The following is a 22,261-nucleotide window of genomic DNA, read 5'->3' as shown; positions in this document are numbered from 1 at the left end:
GAGGGGGTAAATGAGGGAACTTACATTTCCCAATGAAGAAAAAAAGAAGTACAGAAGCTCAGAGGCCTAAAAGACCATGAAGAATTGAGTCAGTAAATTTAGGTATGTTGGGAACCATACTGTGAAGAGCCATGATCCATCACACTATGGAGTCTTTACTGTGGACGTGAGGTTTTATCACTTAAATTAAGGCTATTGATTTGAATATTATATGCCAGACTCTGCTAGGAGTTACCTTGAAACACCAAGTTTGTATATTCATGTTCTTTCCCTCTACTTGCAGGCTGCTATATGGCAAGCATTGAACCACTATGCTTACCGAGATGCAGTTTTCCTTGCGGAACGACTGTATGCAGAAGGTTTGTAATCTGTTCATTTCTACCAAATTGTAAATGTATGAAATATATGAAATTCCATCACTATATGATATAAGAAGATTCTTATAAGATGTTACTTTCATTTTTTCTTTGTGATTGACACTAGTTCATAAAAACATTGCCTTGTATCTGTGTAGCTCCTTTATATGCTACTTTTATATGCAACTGTATTGAATTGTTTCCAGTTTTACCCCCCCACCCTATTTTTCATTGGGACAGTCTGAACCAAAGGGGACATGGAGTAGAATCACACTTTATTGAACAGAAGGTAGATGGAAAGAAACCCCTCAAGACTGTCTGGGCTGGGGGACACAGATGGCAAAACTGCTGACCAAGACAGGTTCCCTGGATAGGAGGGAGCAGAAGCAGTATATAGGCACGTATCCTTGACCTAAGCAAAACCCATATGGAGGAGTAGGGGTATTCCACACAGGCCAGGACCCCAATAAGGAGGACAACAGAGACAGCACTAAACCACTATCTTACACCATATACTAAAGTCAGTTCAAACTGGATTAAACACTTGAAACCACAAAAGAGAAGATAATTGAGTATTCTTCTTTGATGAAATTTGACTTCATCCTTCCAGAGTCTGACAGAAGAAAAATACTGCATTAAAATACACTAGTAATGTATTAAAGGTGTATTTAATACATTAGTAGTGTATTAAAGGGTGTGTGTGTTTGTTTTTCTTAAGGATTTACAAAGAATGCCATGATTGTCTTCATTTTATTATTTCCCCTGATCCCTTGGAGGAAGCAGGTGATCAGGACTTGGGTAACTTATTTTTCTGTCAGTAATATATTTCTCCTTAGTTCAAATCTGACTTAATAAATGATTGTTTTAGGTTAAATAACATGCCTAATTTTTTTGTCAAAAATTTGTTTATTGCCAGATAAGCAGTTATTACTTTTGAACATACTGAATAATAGCCAACTGTTTTTTCATATGTGTTCTTAGTACACTCAGAAGAAGCCTTGTTTTTATTGGCAACCTGTTATTACCGCTCAGGAAAGGCATATAAAGCATATAGACTCTTGAAAGGACACAGTTGTACTACACCACAATGCAAATACCTGCTTGCAAAATGTTGTGTTGATCTCAGCAAGTAAGTTTTTCAATCTTTTCTAGCTAATTTTGTTCTACTGTAGAATTTTTTTTCTGTCAATGAATTAAACTCTTATTAACTCCCTTTCTCCCCTCTTTGATAGTAGAGATTTGTCTTTTTTGGTTAATTTTGAAATGTTTATACTGTCGTTTATGACATTGTTATTTTTGTAACGGAGAGATTTCATTGTCATGTTAATGAATAATAGAATTTAACTCTATAGAAACTTAAGTTACAAATAATTCATGTAATTTTTCTAGTGACCCCAAGTATTACTTCCTTTCCTTTGCTTTCATTGCTAGACCAATTGGAATAAATCTGAAAACCTCCTTACCAGTTCACATGAGATTAATGCTATCTTGTGTTGGATAATTGTGTAATTATTTACCTTTCAAGATCATTCTGTTTGAGAACCATTACTCTTATTCCTTTGGAGTGAGGGGTCAGATTCAGGAAAGCACTTCTTTTGAACATAATAATTAAACCAAATCAGTTTATCCCTATTCTGAATCTGGAGGCAGCTAGAAATATAGGTAATGTTCTTATGTGTTCTAATGTGGTTAGAGATGGAATAATGGTAATAATGACTACACAGATAATTGTAAAATCATGCATATTTATTTAGTTTGCAGGTTTACAATAAGCTATAAATCAACCTCAAAATCTCCGTAGACTGATAACAATTTTTTTGTCCAGTGTCTAATAGATGACCTTTTAATTAAAGCTAGCTAAAATATCTATAAGATTTCTGAGACAGTCTAATTATTTCTACTCCAAATATTGTTAAATTCTTAAAAATCAACTTTCTTATTTAATTTGCTAGTTTAAGTCAATTTTTAGTGTTAGATTTTCTTATCCCACTTACAGATATTTATAGTTTATATAAATATCTATAGAGATATTTATATTTATAGCTATTTTTAAAAGTCCAACTGATAGTAGAAGAGCTTCAGATAGCACCTCTTATGTATAGGATATGCTACATTAACTTACTTGAGAGTTTTAGCATGATTTGTTTTTAATCAAAAACTTTAAAATACAAACCATTAAGACTCAAATATGTTAAAAATATAATGAAATCAGGCAATTGTTTTTCTTTTGGAAACATTTGTTGCTCTATCAAAAAGAAAAGAAATTGACAACTTAAAAGAGGTGAAATGCTATTGAAGCTATATTTATAAACTTAAAATGACTGCAGCGATTAAGCATGCAATTTTTAATCAAATGTATCTCGCTTAATTTGCTTGCAATTATGGAATTACTGAACTAAGAAGGACCAACATGTCTGGTAATAAAGAAGCATACTCCTGTTTTTTCCCCAGTATAATGATCTTCCTCCATTTCTGTTGGCATGAGCTATATGTATGTTGCTCAGACTAATTTTGTACGTGCAGAGACCAAATTTAAGTAGTTCTAGTTTTAAAGGCAAGACTGGAAATTTAAGGTCATAAATTCCCAGCCTTCAAAGAGATTCTAAATACATGTTTACTGCAATTATAAAGGTACTATGAACTTTTTACTTTATCTGTCTCCATAGTAAAAGGTACATTGGTATGCGAAATTTCTTAGCATTTCTTTATCTGTAAATTTGTTTTAAAGGCTTGCAGAAGGGGAACAGATCTTATCTGGTGGAGTTTTTAATAAGCAGAAAAGCCATGATGATATTGTTACCGAGTTTGGTGATTCGGCTTGCTTTACTCTTTCATTGTTGGGACATGTTTATTGGTAAGTAAGAATGATTAGAAAATTCTTGCAGTACTAGAATGCTTTGTGGTTTAGAAAGTCTATGTTGACCTGTGTCTTTCAAATAGTACTTAGCTGAGTCGTATACAAATTCCATGACCCTGTTAAACCTGTGAAATGGTAGAGACATAGATCCCTTTTTTTCCATTATCCCGCTTTCTCTTGAGAATAGCAACAGTAGCACCACCTAACAACTGAGTGTGCAGATATTTTTTTTTTGCCCTGGGTGAGGAGAGAGTATCATATTACCACAGAGGAAAATGAAGAAAAGAGTGAAGTTTTGTTTTTTGTTTTTTTTTTTTAATCACTGTTGCTTCATAGAAAGTCTTGAAGGCAAGTTTCTGTAATAAAGAATAGCTATTCTCATCTGGTATGTCAATGATTTTGAGGTGTGTTACAAGAAATCTTCTATAGTGGTGGTTGAAATAATACTGATTTATAAATAATTTTAAAGGTTATTTAAAATTTATTTATAGTAATTTAAATCTTTCAAAACAAATGAGAGGGAATTCAAAGTTGACACTATAGTTAATACTATAGTCATTGATTTTTATCTGAAATACTCTCAGAGTGGGGCATAGGGGATGGTGGTATAATTAGGAGAACAGGATTGTTGATAACCTCCCATGGGGTGGGGGTGCATCTTATGTGTAAATGTCATATGTTGCTTAACTTGGAAGAAATGGATGCGTATTGCTCTTTTAAAGAATTAGGATAACGTTTTTAAGATAAATTGAGGCTTATCTGTATGGTAGTTTTAAAAAAAGAACCTTGAAAATGTCTTTTTGAGCAGAATAAATTATTTGGCTGAATTTTTGGGCTTATTTTTAAATAATACCACTCTTAAATAAGGGATAAGTGAAGATAGAATATCTGTATCTTCATTTATCTTAAAAGGCCTAGAAGTTATGAATTTAGTTCATCAGCAATGATTCATCTTGACATTTACTCAAGAAACTTTTAGATTCATCCTCCATTATGGCTAGAACATAATACTTGGCATTGGGGGTATAAAGGTAAATGACTTATAGTTTTATATCCTTCAAGTTTTATAACAAGAGTAGGAGGATACACAAGCAGTAACCAAAAGTTTTAAGTTTTTATGACCACAACAAAAATGATGTGATAAAATTTGAGCAGTATTATGTTCAAATGAGAAGATAATCATTTCTACCTGATTAAGGAGGGGTAAGATAGTAACCAGAAGGGATCTGAAAGAAAAAAATAAAAGTTGACATCATCTCATATCTATAGAGTAATTCCAAAGCAAAAGATGTTCCCAAGACTATAAATTACTTGAAAAGAATGATCTATAAAAAGTCAAGGATGAGAGATTTGTGAATAAAGTTGGCAAAATTTTCTAAGAGTGGAATGCTGTGGAAATAATTAATTCTTAAAAAACATTATAGTCTTTTACTTTGGATTATTGTCTAAACTGAAATAATATAAATATTACTCTTTGCGGGCTTCCCTGGTGGCGCAGGGGTTTAAGTCTCAGTGCTGTCAAGCTTGAGTTCAATCCCTGGCCAAGGAGCTAACCCACATGGCACAGCAGACCTCTCTTGTCTCGCCCGCTACTCCCCTCAGCAGTGTATTTCAATCGATCCGCCTGTTCTGCTCCCCACTCTGTCTTGGTGAATCCTCTTACCTCGCCCCTCCCCAGCACCTCTGGCCTACACCCCAGTTCTTATATGCATAAATAAATAAAATAAATATTTATAAATAAATAAATATTACTCTTTGGTTAAAAGAATTAGTTAGATGATAAAAAGCCATGCATGAATAGGTAAATATCTAAATACTTGGAAATTAAACAACACTCCTAAATAATTCATGTGTCCAAGAGGAGGTCTCACAGGAAATTTTAAAATTATATTGATGGGGCCTCCCTGGTGGCACAAGGGTTTAAGATGCAACCTATGAAGCTATCCACAGCCACTGCAGCACGAGTTCGATCCCTGGCCAGGGAGCTACCCACATGGCGCAGCAGACCTCTCCTGCCTCGTCTGCTGCTCCCCTCAGCAGTGTATTTCAGTCAATCTGCCTGTTCCCCACTTGGTCTCTGGTGAATCCTCTCACACATACCCCCACACCTCTGGCCTGTACCCCAGTTCTGGTATGCATAAATCTTTTAAAAAATATATTGAATTGGGGCCTCCCCAGTGGTGCAGCGGTTGAGCGCTGGGTTGCGAAGCTGCCTGCGGCCTCTGTGGCGCCGGTTCAATCCCAGCTGCTCCCCGGCCACCAGAGGAGTGTCCCACATGGCGCGCAGACCTCTCCTGCCGCCCGCTGTTCCCCTTAGCAGTATACTTTGGTCCTTCTGCCTGCTCTGCTCCCCACTCTGGCTCTGGTGAATTCTCTCACCCTCCCGTGCTTCTGACTGTACCCATGCATGTACAAACAAACAAACAAACAAATAAATAAATAAATAACATGCTTCTATTAAAAAAAAAGAAACTATAAAAAATATATTGAATTGAATGAAAAGGAAAATAGAACATGTTAAAAAGTGATATATTGGTAAGGGGAAATTTAGAGTACAAAATGCTTGTATTAAGAGAACAGCCTTAAATCAGTAATTTAACAAGAAACTAAGAAAATGAGAGCAAAAGAGCAAAGTAAACAAAAGCAGATAGAAAGAAGGTAATAACAAAGTTAAGAGCAGAAATCAGTGAAATATTTGTACTCTTCCGTGCATTTCAGCTCCTGGAGGGCAGCGTGCTTGCTTTAGGTCCCATGCTTCTCGGCAGTGTTGTGTCTTCTCCAGGAATTCCTGCTGCTTGCTTAGCATCTCCACCATGCCCCACAGCTGCTAGATGATCTCCTGGGTGGTTGGGCCACCCTTGCCTGCCTTACCCCCCAACACCCAGAACAGCTTCCCGACCACCAACATGGTTACTGCTAGCTGTGCTACCAGCCTGTTGGAGTAGCCATCATATGCCTATCTAATAACCCAAATTCACCCAGTAATCTAGATCACATGTATGTTGTAGTTTTGTAACTAAGACTTCTTAGCTTATCTATTTTATCTTCAGTATTTTTATATAGACACTTTATTGGTGTTTGTCTACTATAACACATAAAATTTCTATGTTTAGGACACAATTGATTTTAAGTTTGGCTTTTTAGATTAATCTATTTTTAACTCATACTACCCAAGCAATTTTTTTACCCCAATTCTTTGGGAAACTCCTTTCTAGGTTTTAGTAAAAACTTATATCTAAAGTTGGGGCACATAAACGTTTTCCTTTTCTTAAATCTTTTCCCATTTTTATCTCCCTATTGAATAATTTCTTTGAATTATAGCTTAGAAAATATTTCTTTTACTAAAGCAAAAAGGAAATAAAATTTAAATACTACTGGAAAAGAGGATTTTCATCAGAAAGGATCACCTCTTACATTTACATAATATTTTATCTTTGTTAAAATCTGTTCAGTAAATAATTTGTATGGATCATTCAGTGTCACTTTAAAAATTATTAATAAGTACCAGCAAAGCAAGGAGGCAAGGCTACTTGAAAACAAAAAGGAAAATGTAAAAATGAGAAAGATCTAGTTTCCTGTCCTGAGAAAAAAAATTTTTTTAAGATTTATTTATTTATTTATAGAAGCTCTGGGTACAGTCAGAAACGCGGGAGGGTGAGAGAATGCACCAGAGCCAGAGCGGGGAGCAGAGCAGGCAGACAGACGAAATACACTGCTGAGGGGAGCAGCAGGCAGGACAGGAGAGGTCTGCTTCACCATGTGGGATTCTCACCTGCTGGCCAGGATTGAACCGGCGCTGCAGAGGCTGCGGGCAGCTTCGCAGCCCAGCGCTCAACCGCTGCGCCACCAGGGGAGGCCCTATCCTCAGAAAATTTGAAATCAATTGCAGGCCTCCCTGGTGGCGCAAGGGTGTTAAGACGCAACCTATGAAGCTGTCTGCAGCCTCTGCAGCATGATTTCGCTCCTCAGCTGGCCAGGGAGCAACCCACACGGTGCAGCAGACCTCTCTTGACTTGCCCCCTGCTCCCCATAGCCCTGTACTTCGGTCAGTCTGCCTGTATTGTTCCCCGCTCTGTCTCTGGTGAATCTTCTCACCCCCCACACCTCTGACCTGTACCCCAGCTCTTGTATACTTAAATAAATCTTTTTTTTTTAAAAAAAAAGGAGGGCCTCCCTGGTGGTGCGGTGGTTGAGCGCTGGGTTGCGAAGCTGCCCGCAGCCTCTGCAGCACCAGTTCAATCCTCGGCCACTGGGTGAGGGACCCACATGGCGCGCAGACTTCTCCTGCCGCCCGCTGCTCCCCTCAGCAGTGTACTTCGTCAGTCTGCCTGCTCTGCTCTCTGCTCTGGTGAATTCTCTCGCCCTCCCACGCTTTTGACTGTACCCAGTGCTTGTATAAATAAATAAATAAATCTTTTTTTAAAAAAAAAAAAAGGAAAGAATTGGTCAGTATTGAAAATCCAGGTCAGCATTGACCTAGACAACAAATGTTTAAAAGAAAAAAGTATATAAAAGATAAGTATGTAGGCACCCCTACTTAAGAGAGGAGGGCTCTATAACATGCATTAGTTTTGGAAAAGAACAGAATTGTTTGATGCTTAGATTAATCCTTACACATTGGGGTTTCAGTGTTTTTTTTTCTGACGTAAAGTTAGAAGTTCCTAAGCATTGATTTGCCACTTCCCACTTCTTTTTATTTTCAGAAAATGGTCTTTTTCTGTCTTGTCTTTGTTTCCTTTTTAAGTCACCCCTCTATCCATGGTAAATGATTACATCATTCTCATAGCTAATTATTAATTTTCCTTTAAGAAATTTCATCTTAACAATTTTCAGTATGTAAAATTGATTTTACATACTTGGTAAAACTTATTTACATATTCTGAAAGTCTGTCTCCTCTTGCTTCCCTCTTTGTCCATGTGTTATTGGCTCAAATTAGGCCAGTGTGGGGAGCTATCCTGTAACTAGTGATACTTTCTTGTTTCTTGTTACTTTCTTTATATATCATTTCTAGTTTTTCCTCACAAAATTTAGAAGTGAGGCAAACAAATACCTAGATCACCAAAGGGGCCTTTGTTACAGCTCTGTGAGGTTATACTAACAGCAATAAAAATAAATTGTACATTTTAGCTGATAGTTTTATGTGAGGGTTTGTTTGAAAGTTTTGGTTAAATGCCACCTGTTTCTGGGCCTCCCTGGTGGCATAAGGGGCTGAGTTCGAACCCCGGCCTGAGTTCATCCCCAGTTAGGGAGCTGACCCACATGTGGCAGAGCAGACCTCTCCTGTCTCTCCCGCTGCTCCCCTTAGCAGTGTATTTCAGTAGCTCCACCTGTTCTGCTCCCCACTCTGTCTCTGGTGAATCCTCCTCTCACCCCCTGTACCTCTGACCTACCCAGTTCTTCTGTGCATAAATAAAATACATCTTTTATTATAAAAAGTAAATGCCATCTGTTTCTTTATGAAAAACCTTAGGGTTTTTAGAAGAAATGCTATATTTTATTTTTTCCCCGTAAATAATGAAAAATTTCAACCTTACCAGGTGATTAGTATTTTTTACCTGAAAGTGCTGATGAATCTCACTAATCTCAACCCCATTCTCCTTACCATTTTAAAGCTAGGGAGGCAACTATGCTATCCTAATAAATTCAAGACTGTCCCAACTGTATATGGTTCCAGACAGATCTACCTTCTAAATGTAAGCCATTATACAGTTGATTCAGAAAGAAATAAAATTTCTCTACTTTTTTAGAAAATCTGATCATTTAAATATATTATATTGAAAGCATCTGAGTCACTTGTATCTGAGCCATTTTTACAATTGCTGCTGGGATATTCTATTAAAAATTTAAGAATTACACTAAAATATTTGCATGTTTTCCATATCTGCTTCAGTAATTCCAGTATCTGACAGGAAATTGAAAGCAGTTGTAATACTGAAAAAGAGATGATGGTTGGTTTGTTAGCATTTCTTTCAATTCATGTTCTGTTTGCTTTCACTTAACTTTTGATTTGAACCACCCAAAATAATATACATTAAAGGATAAGAAGAGGGGATGAGTGATTTAGAGAAGCATTAAGGAGAGTACTCTCAGAGCTTATGTAACATCTACCTAGGTTTCTATACCAAAAATTTCTTTATAATAAATGTTTTGGGTTTTGTAGTTTGTCTAATATATTTGTTTGTCTTTACAGCAAGACAGATCGGCTTGCCAAAGGATCAGAATGTTACCAAAAGAGCCTTAGTTTAAATCCTTTCCTCTGGTCCCCCTTTGAATCATTATGTGAAATAGGTAGGTTTGTAGAGGTGGCTGGGGAAGGGTTCCCCCATTTCCTCTTCTTTCCTTCCCCCTTAATTTTTGGAGAGTGATACAAATCATCCATGAGAAAAATATTTTTCCTAAGGGAAGCTAAAAATGAGAATGAGAAATAAGTTAGAAACAGACATTTCAGGAATAATACAGTCTTTTTTTTTGTCCTCTAGAATGAGTTGTTTTATGAGTATAATACTAGCCAAAATAGCTTTCTGGATGAGAAAAGATTTAATAGACTGCTTGGAGCTCGAACTGTTATATAAATAAAACCTGGACAATATGGGGAGAGAGTCTCAATGTATATGTTCTAGAACGCATGAGGAATCATTTTAAAACACTGTTGTATCTGTATATATGCAAAAGCTTAAAACTTTAATCTCCTGGAATTCAGCTCTCCATCTTCACTACTTACCTTGAACAAAATGAGATCTAGTGGCTTTCTACTTTTTGTTGTTGTTGCATTCTACTTTAAACAAACAGAACTCTGCGTTTGTATTTAAAATCATTGTCGTTGCAATTTAGTTTATTTCCTAAATTTACAACTTTATGTTAGGGGTAAATTTACAATAAATTGATGAATAGGTTTGGGAGAGGTAAATTTGATTAGCTAAAAGAGACAGAAGAACTTTAAAACTCTGAATAAATGGGTACTTTGATGGTGGGGAGGGAGTAGAATTGTGGTAACATACATCTGAGAAGGTATGAACCTATTCCCCTAGATCATGTTGTGTAAACCAATGATACCTCAATAAAGAAAAAATAAAACTCTGGGTAAGGCCTACTTCTTCAAATTTATACTTGGGGAAGAAATTGACTCATTTCCTCAGAGGCAAACATTCTTTTTTTTCCTTTCACAGGTGAAAAACCAGATCCTGACCAAACATTTAAATTAACATCTTTACAGAACTTTAGCAACTGTCTGCCCAACTCTTGCACAACATTAGTATCTAGTCATAGTTTATCTCACAGACAGCCTGAGACAGTTCTTACAGAAACACCCCAGGACACAATTGTAAGTATATCACACTCTAGTGTTCAATATATTATGCTTATGACAAAGAATGATCTGAACTAAATAATGTATCATACATGACATGGTAGAAATTTTCTGTTTCAGGAATTAAACAGACTGAATTTAGAATCTTCCAATTCAAAATACTCCTTGAATACAGATTCCTCAGTGTCTTATATAGATTCAGCTGTAATTTCACCAGATACTTGCCCTCTTGGAACAGGAACTTCCATATTATCTAAACAGGTTCAAAATAAACCAAAAACAGGTCGAAGCTTATTAGGAGGACCAGCTGCTCTTAGCCCATTAACCCCAAGGTAAGACAACAAAAGATATTTTAAAATATAATGTAATGTTAAATAATCTAAAATTATATTATTAGTGATATAAATGAACATGAACAGCAACTTCTAAATCATTCTGGAAACTGAGCCATTTAATAAGTCAATAATAGACCTGTTTCCAGAAAATGAAGTAAAATATACAATACCTATGATTAAAAATCTAATATAAATATTAGGAAAAAATTTTAAATTCTTAAATATGTCTTACTCAGATAGTGTATGCATTAAATGATATTTTCTTTATCACTGTGCATTAATATATAATAGTGAACTTCTTGAAATGTTGGAAATGCTTATGAGAATGAAGCAGTGGTTATCCACAACACGGGGAATTGACACCTATCAATATGAAATATTTTATCAGTATTATATGACTGTGTAAATACAGGAAATAAACCCAGAAATATATATATATATAATGTGTAGATAGATATATAAAATATATAAATAGATGTGTGTGTGTGTGTGTGTGTGTGTGTGTGTGTATATATATATATATATATATGAATCAAAATAAACTGTGTGCTAGAACAGACTATGAATTTGATTCTGGGGCTGGGAGCTATTGAAATAGCTTGACCATGAGATTGCAACTCAATGACTCCACAAATGGATTCTGTGATCTTAGAGACATTTTCTAATAGTGTCTAAGTCCCATAAATTACAAGGATTTGAAATAATTTGGTCATTTGGATCTTAGTCTTTACAAAGCTACTCTTTATTTCTAATAAATCTTCTGAGATCAGTAGTTGCTGCTCAATTTAGTTCCTTGTTTGATTTATTTTTTTAATTTTGCTTATGGTGGGTTGAAATAGTCTACATTCACAGCTTATTTTTAATCTGCCCCTCAAATCCTCACTGCCCCCAAGACTGATTTGCCATTCTCTTCCTTTTAGACCTTCTAATTTAAGTATACTGCTGCTTTATATATGCCTTGATGACTTTTTGACACCTTGATTTCAACCTCTTCTCAGTTTTGGGATTTTGCCATTAGAAACCCCAAGTCCTGGAGATGGATCCTATTTACAAAACTACACTAATACATCTTCTGTAATTGACGTGCCATCCACCGGAGCCCCTTCCAAAAAGGTATTTTTCCATGTAAGATACAGTTTTGGAATTCATGACAGAAAGTTGTTTAAAATTCCAGTAAAGGTAATTTCAGAGAGAAATCTAACTATATAATTGCTGTTGTCTTAGAGCAATTGTTTTAAATGTAAATGAAGGTAATCATTGTAGAACCTCCTGGATTTAGTAGGAGACACACAGTTGTTCTTTTGACATGTTAAGATTGTAAATAATCTATCTTAATTTTATTAAAAATCTAATTTATTATAGCTAAATAAACCTATTCAGATTTTTACCTTTTATTTCCTTTTATTAAAACAAGTCTAAGATCATTTCTATCACTTTCAATTTTATAGAAATTATGCATGCAGTCATTTTTACTTTTTGTCAGCATTATATTTTTTTTTAATTTTACTAATAACATGAAAAAAATTAACTCATATAAAGCCAGCTATTTTTATCATAAAATTTTTATGGTAGATCCTCATAGATATGTAGTAAATTTGTACTAAATGTGTAGCAAAATAAAAAGTATTTTACAGGGCTTCCCCAGTGGCACAGCGGTTGAGCGCTGGGTTGCGAAGCTGCCCGCAGCCTCTGCAGCGCCGGTTTGATTCCCAGCTGCTCCCCGGCCACCGGAGGAGGGTCCCACATGGCGGGCAGACCTCTCCTGCTGCCCGCTGCTCCCCTCAGCAGTGTACTTCGGTCCTTCTGCCTTCTCTGCTCCTTGCTCTGGCTCTGATGAATTCTCTCACCCTCCCATGCTTCTGACTATACCCAGTGCTTGTATAAATAAATAAATAAATCTTTTTTTTTTTTTAAAAAGTATTTTACAGTATCCTTATATAAATATTGCGACAAGTTTTATGAGAAACCTGTATAATGTTCTTTTATATAGGTCTATAGCAGTAGAGCCCAAAGTACTATTTGTTTAAAGCGTATCTGTGGTACAGGGTACTTTTTATGAGAATTAGATTAGATTATAGATGTAAAATGCCTGTTTTCATGTTTACCAAATGTCTAAAAAATGGAAGCTAATTATGTCATACTAGAATGTGAATGACTGATATATCCCTTTACCTGCCTAGAGACATGTTTCTTATTGTTGTTTTATTCTTTCACTCAGTTTCCTGAGTGTGCAAAATTTCTTTTTTTAATAGCTCCTTAATGAGTGATAATAGGAACTCCAAGAGTGGTAAAAGGGGATTGCAAAGTAATTAATAGATGGGTTATTTTAAATATGATTTTAAAAGTTGCTAACTGCCTACTATTGTATTATTATGGGAATGATATAAAATTGTGGAAATTAGTTTATTGCAGTTATGAAGAAGAATAGTATTATGGTGGCTAGCATGCCAGGTAAAATAGGCCAAAACCAGAAGAGCAATCAAGCACAAGTTAGGCAGTGGACAGGTACATGATTTCAATGTCCATATGATAAAAGCAATTTCTGTTTCTGTTCTCTTCTTACCGTACTGTAAGACATAGAAATAAATTTTAAATTTAATTTTTAAATTTAAATTTACTGCAACAAGTTTTGTAAGACTCTTTCTATATAGCCCAATGGCAGTAGACACCTAAGTAAAAAGCTAAAGACTTGCAAGCATTTTGGGGTGGCAAACACATAAAGTGCCTCCTTGTATTCTGGACTATTGAAAGGAGACCACCTTCATGATTTGTTGAAAGTTTTAGTGGTGTCTGAAGATAAGAGGGAAAGCAATTGACGGCTGATAGTAAAAAAAGAAGGAAAGGGAGAGTAGTTTTGTCTTAAAATCAAAATATCTGGTTGTGCCAGAATGTGTAAAAATAGAGAAAAGGCTAAAATTGAGGGTATGTAGTAAGTTGTAGAAGGCTTGAGGGGAAGTGAATTTTATTTGCCTTGGTTTATAAAACCTGCAAATAATGGGTTTGAAGAGAATCAATGACATGTGTTGGAAATTTGATCATATTGCATTATTTGGTAGATTTATTCATATGATGGGGAAAAGACTGATTAATCTTTCATTGTAAAATGTTTCTGTTAAAATGAGATTCTAGGGCCTCCCCTGGTGGCACAGCGGTTGAGCACTGGGCTGCGAAGCTGCCGGCAGCCTCTGCAGCACCAGTTTGATCCCCAGCCGCCGCAAGGGTCCCACATGGCGTGCAGACCTCTCCTGCCGTGCCCGCTGTTCCCTTCAGCGGTGTGTTTCGTCGGTCTGCCTGTTCTGTTCCCCACTCTGGCTCTGGTGAATTCTCTCACTCTCCAGCACTTCTGACTGTACCCAGTGCTTATATAAATAAATAAATAAATCTTTTAAAAAAAAAAAAAAGAGAGAGAGATTCTAGTCTTAAAATTCCTGTCATGGCAGATTTACATTGTTGATCCACTGAAGTCATTGTTGACTATTTTGTGAAATATATTTGGCCAGTGAAAATGAAAACAAAACAAAACAAAAAACTGTAAATAGATCAATCCAAATGACTATTCTGTATAAATGAGTTATATCATTAAAAAGAATCATATGCATAATCACCAAGAGAAAAGAAAAGCTACAGACTTGCAAGTCTGTGTGGCATATCAACTAAAAATAAATACACCAAGTAGTGAGTGCAGTATATATATAGTTCTTTGTTTAAAAAGCCAGAGCTGATTAGATATTTTGTCCCTAGAGTGCAAAGTTAGGGAAGAAAGAGGAAGAGATTATAAAGTTTTGTTTTAGGTGATGGTAGATTTGGTGAAACTATTCGGTGGATAGCCATAAAGGAAAGAATTTAGCCTAGTGATAGAAATAGTAATTAGAGCTTTTAAAATGGCCAGGCTCTCCTAGGGAAAGAGTAGCTAAGAAACACAGGTATATTTTAAAAACAGCAGAAGGAAGAGGGCCCAGCAAATGAAGTGGTATGACAAATAATCAAGATACTATACTATTTGAGAAGTTATATAACCTTTCAAAAAGGAGGGGATGATGAATGATGTTGAATGCAGGGAAGTTAAAATAAGACTTCATATCTGATGAAAAGATGATATTAGTGATTATTTGTAATCAGTGATTACTTGTGCTGTTTGGTTATATACAGCAGCTAGCAAAGTAACAGTAAGTTTTGAAGAAAATTATCTGGTAGTAAAAGAATTTAAGAATACCCACTGAGAAACAATCATAGATCACTTTATGAAGAAGCTAAGTGATAAAAATAAAAAGAAATAAGATGATAAATTAGAGAAGACAAAAGGGCCAAGCAAAGATTTTTCTTTTCCTCCAAAGGAGCAGAAATCAGTTAATGAAAGATTGGCTACACAAGAAAGAAATATTAATTCTCGAGTAATATCTTTAGAATTTGGAAAGTAATCAGATGATTTTTAGAAAATCTTCTCCTCTGCGCTACTATAAGGCTGTTTTCACTAATGTTAAAAGGGGGGATATAAAATCTTACTGCATCACTTTTTTTTATGGAGACTATAGGTTAGATCATAAGTCTTGATAATGGCGCTCTTTAAATTCTTTGCATGTAGCCCTAGTTAGCTCAGCTAACTTTTTTTTTTTTTTAAAGATTTATTTATGCATACAAGAACTGGGGTGTAGGCCAGCGGTGCAGGGAGTGAGAAGATTCACCAGAGCCAGAGTGGGGAGCAGAACAGGCAGATCTACTGAAATACACTGCTGAAGAGAACAGCAGGTGAAACAGGAGAGGTTTGCTGTGTCATGTGGTTAGCTCCCTCCCTGGGCATTAAGCTCATGCTGCAGTGGCTGACAATAGCTTGATAGCACTGAGACTTTAACCCCTGTGCCACCCTGGAGGCCCCTGTAATAAATAAATTTCAAGAATTTTGAACCTTTCCTTGGAAACTAAGATGAAAGGGGAATATACAGATAAAAATACTAAAGGTAAAATGAAGAAATAGACTGAGGTTCTTACCTATATATAACATTAATGATTAATTAACACTAATAATGGCAAAATTTGTGTTTTTAGATAGCAGTATGTATTATGAAATCTTATTTTAAGAAAATTTAGATCAGAGCATCATGGTCTCTGTCACTTACTGTGTAATTTATAATTCACAAACCTTAGACTTCTTATGTTTTACAGTCTGTTGCTAGAATCGGCCAAACTGGAACAAAGTCTGTCTTCTCACAGAGTGGAAATAGTCGAGAGGTAACTCCAATTCTTGTTGCACAAACGCAAAGTTCTGGCCCACAAACAAGGTATTTATTATGGTATCAGTGTTGGTATTGTTCAGTCTTTCTTGCTGTAAAACATGAGTCTTCATACTTTTCAGTTTAGGCAGGTTTTGACTCTTCCAAGGATGCTAGAAAAAACTTTAAAATGTTGAATGTCTATTTTTTGTTATTTTTCTTTCCTTTGTGTTGAATATGTCAAATTTGAAAATTTTAACTTACTGAAGCAACTAGTGTAATTTTTAGTTGAATATTATAATGCAAGTCAATATAGCAGTTAAAATATATTTTTGGTATACTTTAATTACCTTATGAATTTGTTTAAACTAGGTATCCTGAACACCTCCAAAAGAATTTTCTTCTCATGCCCATTACGTTCTCCATAGGTCAAGTACAGATAGGTTTTATTCTGCCCTTCCCCTATTTTCACATTTCTATAAAGAGATCATAAAAGCTTCCAATAAATCTTCAAATAATGAGTCCATTTCCAAAAGACATGGTGTGGAAAGATACAATGATGTCGCCTTCCAAAATAGCAAACAACTGTGCTAGTCTTAAACAGACACAAATGTGCGTGCACCTTGGCTACATTAAGGCCCCGCAAGATTTCTGAAATGCCAGGTTGGTAAATCTTATCCCAAGTGCCAGCTAGCAGACAGGTGACAGTGACTGCCCAGGTCTCAGTTAGGAGAAGGACTCTGAGGCCTCCTGCAGAGCAACATAACATACACTGCGGGATGCTAATCCTGAAGACTGTGGGGACATAATTTAGCAAAGTACACATTTCACTTAAAACTAAACAAATATACTAACTAGTAAGCTTCATCTATTAATAATTTTGTGTCGTTTGTATTACTGCTTTTACTTAATCTCCTTTATTTCCTTGTTTTCCTTCAAATGCCTTAACAAGATGCCACAAATTAGTGGGTAGGTTAAAACAATAGAGATGTATTCATTTATAGTTCTGTATTCCAAAATCAGGGTGTTAACAGAGCCATATTCCCACTAAAATCTCTAGGTTTCCTTGCTTGTCTTTCCAGTTTCTGGATAGACCTAGTCATCTCGTAGTTTGTGCTAGCATAAAGTCATTACCTCCCTCCATCTCTCCATGGCCATCTTCCCTGTGTCTCTGAATCCAGATTTTCCACTTCTTGTAAGGGATCTAATTTAATCATTTTGATCAGTCTTAGTCATATTGAATTAGGGACTACCCTAATAACTGCATCTTAACTTGATCTTAACATTTATAAAGACTGTATTTCCAAATAAGGTAAAATTTATGGATACTTGGATAATATCTTTTTGAGTGACATAATTCAACCTATAACATAGGTGTTTTAAAATTTATAGAATATATATTAACTTACCAAGTCTACTGTCAAGTAGTAATATACCATGTCTTGTATGGTATGAAATCTTACAACAGTATACTTTCATGCTTCTCTCCCAGTCTGTATGCTATTGTCATATATTCTTCTTCTACATGTTATAAACCATGTAATGCATGGTGGTGTGTTTCTGACTTAAACAGTTATCTTTTATAGAGATTTTTTAAAAAAGAAAAGGAAGTATTCTGCCTTGTGTTTACCCACATAACTTCCCGTTTTGTATGCTTTTTATTTTGTCTGTAGATCCATATTTCAATTTGATATCCTTTTTCTTCATCTCAAAGGGCTTTTTTTTATTTCTTGTAGTCCAGATCTGCTGGTCATGAATTTTTTCAGTTTTGTATATCCAAAGAAATTTTTATTTCATTTTTTTATTTCTGAAAGATACTTTCATTTGCTATAGAATTCCAGCTGACAATTTTTATTCTATAAAGATGTTGCTTTCCTGTATTCTAGTTTGCATTATATCTGACAGAAGTCTGTTAGTCTCATTTTTGTTCTTCTATACATAATCACTCTTTTCTCTGATGACTTTGTGATTTTCTCTTCACTGATTTAAGCCATTTTATTATGGTGAGCTCTAGTGTAGCTTTTTTTTTCTGGCTTCAGACTCACTGAGCTTCTTGGATCTGGGAAGGTATACTTTTCATGGAAGTTAGCAAATTTTTGGCCATTATTTCTTCAAATATTTTTTCTGTCCATGTCCCCCTCTCTCCTTCTGGGACTGTAAGTACATGTATATTCAGTTGTTTAAAGTTGCCTCACAGTTGACTAATTGTCTATTCATTTTTTTTTTCTGATCTTCTCTTGTTTTATTTAGGATAATGTTTATTGTCATGTCTTCAAGTAACTAATCTTTTCCTCTGTAGTGTCTTATCTGCTGTTAAGGCCATTCAAACATATGTATAATCTCATATTTTTTCATCTCTAGAAATTTTATTTGGTTAATATGTACAGGCTTCATTCTGTCTTTTTGAATATATAGAATATATTTATAATAGCTCTTTTAATGATCTTACCTACTGTCTTACCTGTATCATGTTTTGGTCTGTTTTTTAATGATTGGTTTTTCTCTTCAGTATAGGTTATATTCCCCTGCTTTGTATGCCTAGTATTTTTTTATTATTATTGAATGCCAATTACTAGAAATTTTACATTGTTGCATGCTGAATATTTTGTATTTTTAAAGATTTTTAAGTTTTGTTTTGGTGTGCTGTTAGGTACTTAAATCTTATTTTTGTTAGATGGAACAAGAACAGTCTAGCCTAAACTAATTTTGCCCCACTATTGATTCAGTACTCTTTGAGTACTCTTCTGTCCTCGTCAGTATGAGGTTTCTTCAGTATGGCTTTAGAAAATATGTGCTATTCCCAGTTCAGGGAGAATTCCAATATTTGTCCCACCTGCTCCTTTTCAGTCGTTCTTTCCCTAAATTCAGCTAGTTTCCTTATTGCAGTACTGTCTGTCATGCAGTTTTGATGCAAATTACCCAGACTAAGGTCACAGTTCCCCGCAAGACTATCATCAAGTCTTACTGACTTACCAGTTGCAAGTTAGGAGATTCCCCAACCCACCTACATTCTGACAAACTGACTGAAAATTTTAGGGTTTTCCTCGGGTTTTAACATAATTTATAGAACAACTCATAAAATAGAGGAATGTGCTAGTCTTACAATTATAATTGTATTATAGGAGGCCTCCCTGGTGACCTAGGGGGTTAAGACTCAGTGCTATCACTACTGTGGCCTTAGTTCGATCCCGGCTAGGGAGCTCACCTGCGTGTGGCACAGCAGACCTCTCCTGTCTTCCCCGCTGCAGTGTATTTTAGTAAATCTACCTGTTCTGTGCCCCACTTTGTCTCTGGTTAATCTTCTCACTTCCCTGCACCCCTGGCCTACACCCCAGTTCTTCTGCACAAAAATAAAAAATATATATATAATTGTATTATAAAGGTTACAAGCAGGATGAGACAAATGAGAACCATACGGTGAGGTCTGGGGGGGATGCTAGAGTTAATTTTCTGTGTCCTGTCCCTCTGGAATCCAATCAGAAAGCTCAACCAAGCTTTAATGTTCAGAGTTTTTATTGGCGTTTTCATACATAGACATGATAGATTGTATAAGCTACATGACTGAATTCAGTCTCTAGCACCCTCTCCTTCCTGAAAGAGGTCAGAATAATAACACCTTGCCCAAAACCCCAACCCAGGACAAAGACCAAACAGATCTTTTTTATCATATAACACTTAAACACTAACAGTTACACTGATCGGTTTTCAGTGGAAGACTCTAAGGAGACTGACAAATCTTGGAAGCGCCCATCTTTGTAGCTCTCTCCTTTCTAGTACCCAGGCTTGCAAATTCTAGCTACTTTAACTTCCCTAAATTCGTAACACTTTCCTCAACACAGGGAGCTCACTGAGCCCTATTTGTATTCCCCTTTCTTGCACTGCATCCTAAGAATCCTTTAGGCATGTGCTACCTGCTGTTCAATGTCTGAAAAAACATTGTTTCATCTATTTTCATCTGTCTTTTCCTTTTTCTCTGACTTCGCAATAGTTTTAAATGAAGGCTAGAGATATTTGGGTGTACAGATGAGTTTGCCATTTATTGACCCAGAATTTTTATGTAAATTGTTTTAAGTTCAAATTGGCAATTTCAGGTAAAGATCTGTGCTATAATCTTTATTGTTTTTTGGCAAAACAGTAGATTTTAAATTCTGACCAAACTCATCAACTTTAGAGTGCAGACATGATCAAAGCATATTTTTAAATATACTTGAATTGAAACAGTAGTAATAGTCATGAACTAAGTTTTTGTATACATGAGCTAAGTAAATGTATACTTTTATTTTTTTTTTTTAGTACAACACCTCAGGTATTGAGCCCCACTATCACATCTCCCCCAAATGCACTGCCTCGAAGAAGTTCACGACTTTTTACTAGTGACAGCTCTACAACCAAGGTAATTTCAAGATTTCTATATATCACATTTACTTAAGTCTTCCCTTTTTAAAATTTGGTTCATCAGTGGCTCCATTTATAATAAATTAAGAAACTATTTAAATTATTTTTAATTTGGAAGGCCGTCTGCAACACTTGTAAATTTTCTTGGTCCTTTAATAAATATTACATAACATTGTTGAAATGACAAAATTACTGTGATGAAGAGCAGATCATTGAGTTTGGGATAAGGGTAGGAAGAAGGATGTGCCTATTAAAGTATAGAACAAGGAAATTTCTTTGTGAAGTGGTCAAACAGACCTGTGTACTTAGAGTTGTGATTGATGACAGAAATGTGCACTTCTGATAAAATTTCAAAGAACCTATACACACCACAAACAAAAGGGGGGACAGAATTCAACTTAAAAAGATTCAGTAAAGGGCCTCCCCGGTGGCGCAGCGGTTGAGTGCTGGGTTGCGAAGCCGCCCGCAGCCTCTGCAGCGCTGGTTCGATCCCTGGGCACCGGCGAGGGTCCCACATGGCTCACAGACCTCTCCTGCCACCCGCTGCTCCCCTCAGCAGTGTACTTCGGTCCTTCTGCCTGTTCTGCTCCCCACTCTGGCTCTGGTGAATTCTCTCACCCTCCCGTGCTTCTGACTGTACCCAAGTGCTTGTATAAATAAATTAACAAATCTTTTTAAAAAAAAAAAATCAAACATTAAAAAAAAAATTCAGTAAAAACTCATGAAATTCTGGGCCTCCCTGGTGGCACAAGGGGTTAAGCACTGCACTTTGAGGCAATCCACAGCCTCTGCAGCACGAGTTCCATCCCCAGCCTAACAGGAAGCAAACCACATGGCCGAAGCAGGTCTCTCCTGCCTCGCACGCTGCTTCCCTCAGCAATGTGCTTTAGTCAGTCTGCCTGTTCTGTTCCCTGCTCTGTCTCTGGTGAATCCTCTCACCCCCTGTACCTCTGGCCTGTACCCCAGCTGTTGTATGCATAAATAAATAAATCTTAAAAAAAAAAAGCTCATGAAAGTCAAATAAGATCCATTTTCCTGGATTTGGTATTGTACCATGGTTATATCAGATGTTATCGTTGGGGAAAGAGTAAGTGGAAATTTTCTGTTTTCTTTGAACTTTTTTTGCACAGAGAATCTCATTATGCCTTTGGTAAATTTTCTTGGTCCATAGGCAAATAGTATGGACAATCTTTACCGTTGACGTGTATAAGTTAACAATTTTATGGCATCACTTACCGTGCTCTGAGACCATTGGCTAGTATCACATCCAGTTATTGTATTTTTTTAATAAAATAAATGAAAATGGTATACTTTCAGAAAAAAGCAATACCTGATTTCCCTTAATCAACAGTTAATACAATTTATTTTCAGAGTTGTTGCATTTAAAATTAAATGACTTTAAAGACTTTTGTTTTATAAATTTCTGAGAAAAATACAGCCCCATCAAGGCTATATATTTATATCTAATACTTAAGAAAGGGTTGGGAGTAGTCTAAAATGCATGAGTTTAAGTGTGGGATTTTTTTGTTTACAGGAAAATAGCAAAAAGTTAAAAATGAAGTTTCCACCTAAAATTCCAAACAGAAAAACAAAAAGCAAAACAAATAAAGGAGGAATAACTCAACCCAACATAAATGATAGCCTGGAAATTACAAAATTGGACTCTTCCATCATTTCAGAAGGGAAAATCTCCACAATTACACCTCAGATCCAGGCATTTAATCTGCAGAAAGCAGCAGCAGGTCTGTTGTAAATGCATAATATCTTTTGTATATGGGCATTTCTTGGAATTTTATTTTATTCA

General features: G+C 35.8%; 1 protein-coding gene across 4 annotated transcripts in view; it reads left to right on the top strand.

Annotated features, from left to right (window-relative positions):
* Positions 1 to 291: 291 nt before the first annotated feature.
* Positions 292 to 22,261, top strand: part of CDC27 (cell division cycle 27) — a gene marked incomplete at both ends in the record, with an annotated part of 36,810 nt that continues 14,840 nt past the window's right edge. For 2 of the 4 annotated variants that reach the window (XM_084239117.1, XM_084239119.1), the window contains 9 exons: positions 292 to 359; positions 3,085 to 3,210; positions 9,405 to 9,502; positions 10,381 to 10,535; positions 10,641 to 10,852; positions 11,854 to 11,968; positions 16,016 to 16,131; positions 20,356 to 20,455; positions 21,992 to 22,199. In XM_084239117.1, coding sequence (XP_084095243.1) covers positions 292 to 359; positions 3,085 to 3,210; positions 9,405 to 9,502; positions 10,381 to 10,535; positions 10,641 to 10,852; positions 11,854 to 11,968; positions 16,016 to 16,131; positions 20,356 to 20,455; positions 21,992 to 22,199 — 1,198 coding nt within the window. Of the gene's footprint in view, positions 360 to 3,084; positions 3,211 to 9,404; positions 9,503 to 10,380; positions 10,536 to 10,640; positions 10,853 to 11,853; positions 11,969 to 15,997; positions 16,132 to 20,355; positions 20,456 to 21,872; positions 22,200 to 22,261 lie in introns of those variants that run through there. The other 2 variants (XM_084239118.1, XM_084239120.1) reach the window with 2 other exon arrangements.

Source organism: Talpa europaea (genome assembly GCF_964194135.1).
Source record: "Talpa europaea genome assembly, chromosome: 7".
Taxonomy (NCBI): Eukaryota; Metazoa; Chordata; class Mammalia; order Eulipotyphla; family Talpidae; genus Talpa; species Talpa europaea.
This window is presented reverse-complemented; position numbering and strand designations above follow the sequence as displayed.